This window comes from Solanum lycopersicum, chromosome 12, assembly GCF_036512215.1.
Source record: "Solanum lycopersicum chromosome 12, SLM_r2.1".
NCBI lineage: Eukaryota > Viridiplantae > Streptophyta > Magnoliopsida > Solanales > Solanaceae > Solanum > Solanum lycopersicum.
In genome coordinates, this window is record NC_090811.1 from 7,650,574 (window position 1) to 7,659,508 (window position 8,935).

Below are 8,935 nucleotides of genomic sequence, written 5' to 3' on the forward strand. Positions count from 1 at the left end.
TGTAAAGGATAATTCATAGGAGTATGAGATACGTTGATTAATTATATACTCCTCGAGTAGTTAAACAAATCAAGTCTTATATATTAGTGGTTCATATATGAAATACATTATCAAATAAAGAAATCTCGATGATCAATTCAAGGAGATTTATATATTATATTTGATATTGATAAACTTTTGTTGATTGATAAAATTAAATTTATATAATTAAGAGGTATATAATTTTAATTTATAAAAAATTAAATTGATCGGTAAAATTAAACTTATTAAATTTTTTAATTCATATGTAGTTAAATATAATTTATAATATACATACATAATTTTAATTAATAAAATCAACCTCAAGAGGTAAGTTTATATTAAAATAAATTAATAAATATCTACCTTAAATGTCAATATATTTAAATTATTATTTAATTTATATAATATCAACTTTACTATATCAGTATTTATTGAACATTTTTAAATATAGATAATTATTTTAAAACATATAGACATCTTGTGGTCCGTAAATTAACACTTTCTTTTAAAAAAAATGATAAACTCAAAACCCTAAAGTTATTTTTCCCGCTCCAAGCCTCTCTAACTTCTCCCTCACGCTCGACCCAACCTCAACCGCCGCTCACCACCAATTCGCGACCGGCGATGCAGCAGTAGGTCGCGCCACTATACCCGACCGACCGCCGCGCCGCCTCGATTTACAGCAACAGGTCGCAGCAGCAGCAGAGCGTAGCTGGCAGCTGCAATCTCCGGCAACAGCTACAAACAGAAGGATTATACATCAAAACTCACTTGGCAGCATCAAACTCCGGCAGTGACAGTAAGCTTATCTTACTCGAGTAATTTTTAATTCAATCTTCTCCCATCTATTAATGTGGGCGTTCTTTCTTTTTCTATGTTGATGTTTGTTCCTTCTGTTTTGTGCTTTGATCGAAAAGAAGTCTCCTCATTCGAATCAGAGTATGCTGTTAGTTGTGAAAGGGCAGTTGATGATATAAGCGTAGAATAACATGTACTAATGAATAATCTTCAATGAAATGCAATTGTGTGTTGTATCGACATTTTGTATGACTATTTCAATCAACTTCTCCTTAATCCTAAAAACTAATCCTAAAAAAGTTCGAGGGTGGCTATATGAATCAGTCCATACTGATACTCTGTCTTGTTCTGATTTACACACTTTCCTGGAAAACAGCAAGCCTGTTATAAGTTTTAGTTGCTCGGACTCTCTAAAAACAGTTATATATATGTCGAATCCAAAAAGTAGTACTGTGTCTGCGTGAGTTTGATCCTCAAAAGATAATACTACTTTTTGGAGGAGTTTGTTGGGAAAAATAACACACAAATAATATTCGCAATTATCTATGTTGACTGATAATTATTGAATCTTTCAAATCATTTGTTACTAAATTTTGGAAATAGGCAGTTGAAAGGGTTGTTTTTTCTATGTTGTGTTTGTGCCATGTAGTATCTAATAATTATTGAATCTTTTTCCGGTGTTGAATGGGTTGATTTTGTGTGCTAGGCAACTAAGGAAGCTCAACATCTAAAAAGTTGATATAAGCTTCTTTCAACAAAATAGGAGATAAGATTTGGCGTTTCTAAATTTCTACATTTCAAGTAAAATTGTTTTTATAATGTGTTTGTGTCCATCTAGTATTGATACTTCGCTTTGTGATAATTTGTTTGTGTCCATCGAGTGTTTGTTTAGCATAAGTACCAACACTAGTTGATCTTATTGATGACAAAATTGATTTTCTTGCAAAATCGATTTGTGTCCATGTAGTGTTGACACTTAACTTTTAATTTAGAAATATTATATTTGTTAAGCATAAGTACCAACACTAGTTGATCCTATTGATGACAAAATTGATTTTCTTGCAAGATCGATTTGTGTCCATCTAGTGTTGATACTTAGTTTTAAATTTAGAAATAATATATTTGTTAAGCATAAGTACTAACACTAGTTGATCCTATTGATGACAAAATTGATTTTCTTACAAGATCGATTTATGTCCATCTTGTGTTGACACGCTTTAAACTTGAAAATAATATATTTGCTAAGTATAAGTACCAACACTAGTTGATCCTATTGATGACAAAATTGATTTTCTTGCAAGGTCGATTTGTGTCCATCTAGTGTTGACACTTAGTTTCGATTTAAGAATAATGTGTTTGTTGAGTATAAGTGTCAACACTAGTTGATCCTATTGATAACGGTTGCTTTTCTTGCAAGATCGATTTGTGTCCATCTAAAGTTGACACTTAGCTTCAATTTCGGAATAATGTGTTTGTTAAGTGTAAGCTTCAACTTATATAATGTGGTTTAGTTGGTGAATATATTGTCGGAATTAAGTTAAAACTAACCAAATTAGACTTAGAAAGTTGTTAAGTTCTTCAAATAAGTTAAAATATGTAATGTGATTTAGTCGGTGAATATAGTGTTGGAATTAAGTTAAAACTAAGCAAATTAGATATATAAAGTTGTTAACTTCTTCAAATAAGTTAAAATATGTAATTTGATTTAGTTGGTTAATATAGTGTTGGAATTAAGTTCAAACTAAACAAATTAAACTTATAAAGTTGTTAAGTTCTTCAAATAAGTTAAAATATTTAATGTGATTTAGTTGGTGAATATAGTGTTAAAATTAAGTTAAAACTAAACTAACTAGACTTTGAAAGTTGTTAAGTTCTTCAAATATGTTAAAATATGTAATATGATTTAGTTGGTGAATATAGTGTTGGGATTAAGTTAAAACTAAACAAATTATACCTAGAAAGTTGTTAAGTTCTTCAAATAAGTTAAAATATGTATTTAGTTGGTTAATATAGTGTTGGAATTAAGTTAAAACTAAACAAATTAGATTTATAAAGTTGTTAAGTTCTTCAAATAAGTTAAAATATGTAATGTGATTTTGTTGGTGAATATAGTGTTGGAATTAAGTTAAAACTAAACAAATTAGACTTATAAAGTTGTTAAGTTCTTCAAATAAGTTAAAATATGTAATGCGATTTAGTTGGTGAATATAGTGTTGAAATTTAGTTAAAACTAAACAAATTAGACTTATAAAATTGTTAAGTTCTTCAAATAAGCTTAACTATGTAATGTGATTTAATTGGTGAATATAGTGTTGGAATTAAGTTAAAACTAAACTGATTAGACTAATAAAGTTGTTAAGTTATTCAAATAAGTTGAAATATGTAATATGATTTAGTTGGTGAATATAGTGTTGGAATTAAGTTAAAAACTAAACAAATTAGACTTATAAAGTTGTTAAGTTCTTCAAATAAGTTAAAATATGTAATGTGATTTATTTGGTGAATATAGTGTTGGAATTAAGTTAAAACTAAACAAATTGAACTTATAAAGTTGTTAAGTTCTTCAAATAAGTTAAAATATGTAATGTGATTTAGTTGGTGAATATAATATTGGAATTAAGTTAAAACGAAAGTAATTAGACTTATAAAGTTGTTAAGTTCTTCAAATAAGTTAAAATACGTAATGTGATTTAGTTGGTTAATATAGCGTTGTAATTAAGTTAAAACTAAACAAATTAGACTTATAAAGTTGTTAAGTTCTTCAAATAAGTTAAAATATGTGATGTGATGTAGTTGGTTAATATAGTGTTGGAATTAAGTTAAAACTAAATAAATTAGATTTTGGAATTAAAGAGTTGCTGAAAAAAGAGAACATATATTTTTTATGAAACGGGTTAGCAAGGAAAGTAAGACAAAGATACGAAGTGGATAAGAAAACAACTATTGAACTGGAATTGCTTGTGGCTCTGTTTTTTCTTTATATAATTGGCAGTGGTGCTTAATGCAATAGCATATGTATTGTTGATTTTGTATTAGATATATAATTGATAATCTTTTTATGTATCTGAAGTACTTATTAGATGTATAATTGATAATCTTTTTATGTCTCTCAAGTACCGAGATACTTTTACGTGTGACAAAAATGGTGCGTGCATACAAAGTAAAAGGGGAGAAAAGAAAAAAGAAAGGAGAGAATTATGATAAAGAAGAAGAAATTGAGGTACCTTTGGAAGAGGAGGAATCAACAAAAAGAGTGAAGACAGAACACTCTGAGGCAGACACCGAGGCAGCTGAAAGAGTTGTAGATTTACTATCTGGCATTCCTGTTGTTGCAACTGATCAAACCAATAAACCTGGTGTTGTTTTCATCATTGAAAGAGCTTCTCTTGAAATTGCTAAAATTGGAAAGGTCTGTCTCTATCTTTGCAAATGTCATTTCTGTTCCTCTACTTTTGTATGGTTTTGAGATTGTCTACTTCAGAAGAAGCTTGTAGCTTTATCAGTATTATATGATGTTATCCAACATCCCACTAGCTCATCTTATTATTATCTTTAGCATCGCATATAATGCTCATCCTTCCCTTCACCATGTATAAAAGAAGTTGAAGTTATTGTGTGTAATGATCTCTTTCTCTTGTCGATGCAGACGTACCAACTTCTGAATTCTGATGAACACTCCAACTTTCTGAAGAAGAATGGCCGGAACCCTTCTGATTATCGGCCTGATATTGCGCATCAGGTTAGTTGACTTTGGAACTCCAGCCCCATCTTGTTGCCCAATATTCCTATAGTATGAACAGAATGGTGTTCCTGTAGACTCCAGATTTAAGTGTTTGTCGTTTGAGACACTATCTGCATGCATGTGGGCGATAGTTCAATAGTAACAGACAAGAAGTTGATGGTTCAAACTTCTGTCAACTTTTTGTGGTGATGGGTGGTGGAATTTCCTGGTCAGGTATTGAGTCCTGCTAGTGAAAGTATGTCGAATACGGACATGGAGAGGGATATCTGGTAGTTGGCCATGAAATCACCAAGTAGTCATTTTAATAGCTCTTTGATAATATATTGACATATATTTCTCTAGCTTAATCATCATGGTCATATCCCTTTAGGAAAAAATCTTGCTTATTCACTCTAGGGTCCACTTATTCAATTCTACAGTCCACTTTGCAATCAAGGCTATATCTAATATATGCTGTCCATCTATACTAGTTGTTTTGTCCCAAGAGATAAAACGAAAATTCTACTGAGAGTCTAGAGAAAATAACAAAATTAGGACTATGGATAAGTGGGCTAAGCATGTTTTTTTGCTTAATTACACTACTGACACTTAAGTTTTAAGTTTCTGCCACTGTCAAAAGGAGAATAAAACAAATAGGAAATCAGATGCCTTCTCAACCCACCACCTCTGTGTGCTACTCAGGCTCACTCTTTATGCTGCATTGTTTCATTTATACATTTGACGATATCAACCGCGGCATGATGCCTCTACATCAGCTTCTTTATTTCTCTCGGAAGCTTCTCAATACCTTACATGAGAAGATGCAGATATGGATTGATTAAGCTGTGGTTTCGCTTCCACATTTTTCCTCAGAGTTAATTCTTTAGACGAGTTCATCATATTGATCTTCTATTCTACTTCTTTCTGGTTCAGATTCTGAGTGTGTATTGGAACTGGAAAGCATAGATGGAATTGCAGTGTGCTGGGCTTGGCTTCTTCTTGAGTATATAATTTCTTGTTGAAATAGAAAGAAGAGAAAAAACTGAGCAGCAGTTGTTGAGAAGTTCAATAGAAAAGGAGAACACTGTTTTTTCCTTCCTTACTGTTTGATCTTCTTGGAGAAAGCAGGAAGATAAGATGTAAATATATTTGCTTGATTGCACCTCGGGGCTTGTAGGATGTGAACATTTTAATTGATGTCCATGGCACCCTTGTCAAAGTCCTTACTTTCCCTATTATACCCTCCTTTTGGGACAATAATTACTGCTTCATCCATTTTCAGTACAGTATGTAAGTGAAATAAGTACTAAGTCCTTGCAAAGCTAATTGAAAAAAGGAATTGGTGTTGCATGTTGACCATCTTCATTTGCATTTAATTATGGCACAAAGTTCACGATAGCTTTATGAGGCAATGCAATTAGTTATAAATCCTCATTCGCCTTTTCCTGAAATGTTTATGTGAGTTCTTCTTTCCTTTCACAGGCAATGCTTTCAATTTTAGATAGCCGAGTAAATAAAGCTGGGCGACTGAAAGCTTTGTATGTGAGGACTGAGAAAGGTGTCCTTTTTGAAGTAAAACCTCATGTTCGTATCCCTAGGACTTTTAAGAGATTTTCTGGCATCATGTGTAAGTTAATTTACCTTGAACAAAATTTCTTCACTCTTCCCTTTTCGTGCTTTTATTCCTATATATGATCTGCGATTTGTCTAATTTTTCTGTTTTCTGATGTTGCTTCAATTTCAGTGCAGCTGCTACAAAAGCTGAGCATAACTGCTGTTGGTAAGCGAGAGAAACTGTTGCGTGTTATAAAAAACCCTGTTACACAGTACCTACCCATCGACTGTCGGAAGATAGGTGAATAATTTTTCTGTTTTCGTCCCATCTCTAATGGAATGTTCTTGATAATTGACTAATACCCCACTTTGCTTATGCATTAGGCTTCTCTCATAGTTCTGAGAAGCTGGTGGATATTCAGGACTATGTTAATGGCGTCAACAATGACATGAACCTTGTCTTTGTGGTATGTTCTAGTTTAATTTTCTATAGACAACTACATTTTAGTGTGAAGTTATATTTTACTTGATATTTGACATATGCAGGTTGGGGCTATGGCCCATGGGAAAATTGATAAAGATTATGTTGAAGATTATTTATCAAGTAAGCTAATTCTTCCAATTAGAGTGTCATTTGATTCTTCTGACTTTATCTTGATTTGCATGGCGTTAGTAATTAATGTAGGAATACGAACATCTATTACTTGTGCATGTATGCTCAATTGGTAACACTAGGGTAATATTGATCTTCCTGTAGATTAAAAGTACTTCTCGACAGCCACTTATGACTTTGGCAAAGAAAATTGTAGGTTGCAGCCTCTGTAGAATGTAGATATGGTTGGAATGGTGATTATAATCTTTGATTTTTTAATCATGTATTCTAGTATATGCCATACTCTCATACAAAACTTGTAAAGGGAGAGATTGTTTGGTTCAGTTCAGTGTCAGCCTGTCAAACTCTGAAAGCAAACATATGCGGGCTCTCAACTGCATCTAAACCTACTTGATACTTTTAAAACATCCCGTAGAAATGAAAACTCGTCTTGGTATACTGTGAAGTTTGATGATGAGTTATTGGTGCTATGCATGTATAGTCTATGTAAATGCTCAACTAGGTCCACACTGTTTTTACTACATCTTGGCAAATTATTGCATTATTTCTGCAGCTGAACCTTGTCTAATCATCTTACTGTATGTTGCAGTTTCAGATTATCCATTGAGTGCTGCATACTGCATATCAATGATCACGAATGCCATGGAGCGCAAATGGAAGATTTTGTAGACCGACCTTAGCTATATTCTCCCAAGACATACTTTGTAGAAAGTTGTCCTTGCTAGTTTTCTTTCTATAGGCCTTTTTGGGTCGTTAAGTTGTGTAAAGGGCAAATGACCCTCACATTTTGGAGTGCCCTTTTTGCTCGTTTACGATCAGTTTAAAACATTTTGCAGACTTATTGATCGTATAAAGTGAAATTTTGATTATCGGAATCTCCCTTCGTGCAGAGGCCAACATTGACTATTCTTATATGAATTGTTAACAATGTTGGTTCTGCTTTGTTTTCAAATCCAAAAAGCTCTTTCTACTTAGAATAGGAAGATACTGTCTATTGTTTCATCAAAATTAAAAATTTAACTATATAGCCCCTAGTTTTATAGTTGAGAGAATTAGTTGGTCCGTTTTGGTATCTATAGCCTTCATTACACAAGCATACAAATGGAGTTTACAAAATTGAACATCAATGTGGAATTTGGAACAATGAGCTAGCTAGTTTGGTGTGCGGAGAAAGAAACTGGATGACGCAGCCAATGTTATAGCATTTCAGTATGTCAGGGTTCGAGGGAGGCTTTTCCTCTGGAATGTCAATAATGATGGTCGACAATTAAAAGTCGGTTTGATGACGGAAGAAATCCTATCTAACCATGAAATTATGTGTTTATGACGGAAGAAATCCCACCGTCATTTTTTATTTTACACGATGGATTATACCAAAAGTCCACCCACATTATATTCATTCGAGTTTCTGATTTCATTTAAAACAAAAAATTATTTTAGGTTCCAAACTAAATGAAATTTCATCAAACAACTATCCAATTTGAGATAAATACATAAATAATATATTATAAGATAAACTTTTTATTGATTCAAGTCCTAATTATTTGGTATTAAAGAATTTTTCATAAATATATTATCAAGTAACTCTCTATATTATATGTCTGATGATATTATTATCTAAGTCCCAATATTTGGTACTTGGCATGTGTATCGATTTAATTTTATGATACTCATTGTTTATAACTATTAGCCTACTTGCTCAATGATACAATCATATTAATTGATTATCAAGAATTTTTATTTAAATCTTTGAGTTTTCACACATATATATTGTTGGAGATATATATATATATAGAGAGAATCGTTGATGTGGCAGCCTCCAATGACCAATATTTGCAATTGTCTATTGTATCTTTTTAATTAAAATAAAATCTGATTTTCTTCTAAAATAAAAATTTTAATGGATTAAAAGATCACACTAAATAGGAGTAATTAATTTACAAATGGAGTTATAAATCATTTATATTCTATATCTATATACATACATGGATGCAAAACGGATAAAGTCTAGAGATATATATTTTTGTTGTTTCTTTTTCATTTCAGATAATATGTTCTTTTTTTTTTCATTTGTAGTGACGATGTTACTAATTTTTTTTAAGGTTGGTAGGTAATTTGTTTCATTTGTAATGAGTTCTTATTTTCTTTGTATTTTGCAGGAAGTTTTAAAATGGAGCACAGGTATATGTATTTAACTGTTTTCTATTTTTTTTTTTTTGTAATATTGT

General features: G+C 31.6%; 1 protein-coding gene across 1 annotated transcript; it reads left to right on the forward strand.

The window, feature by feature from the left end:
* Window positions 1-468: 468 nt before the first annotated feature.
* LOC101260019 (uncharacterized) lies at window positions 469-7,576 on the forward strand. The gene is made up of 8 exons (XM_004251926.5): window positions 469-820; window positions 3,934-4,228; window positions 4,466-4,558; window positions 6,023-6,167; window positions 6,285-6,395; window positions 6,479-6,561; window positions 6,641-6,698; window positions 7,297-7,576. The coding sequence occupies exons 2-8, from the start codon at window positions 3,962-3,964 to the stop codon at window positions 7,374-7,376; spliced, it is 837 nt and encodes a 278-aa protein (XP_004251974.1). The 5' UTR covers window positions 469-820; window positions 3,934-3,961; the 3' UTR covers window positions 7,377-7,576.
* The last annotated feature ends 1,359 nt before the right edge of the window (window positions 7,577-8,935 follow it).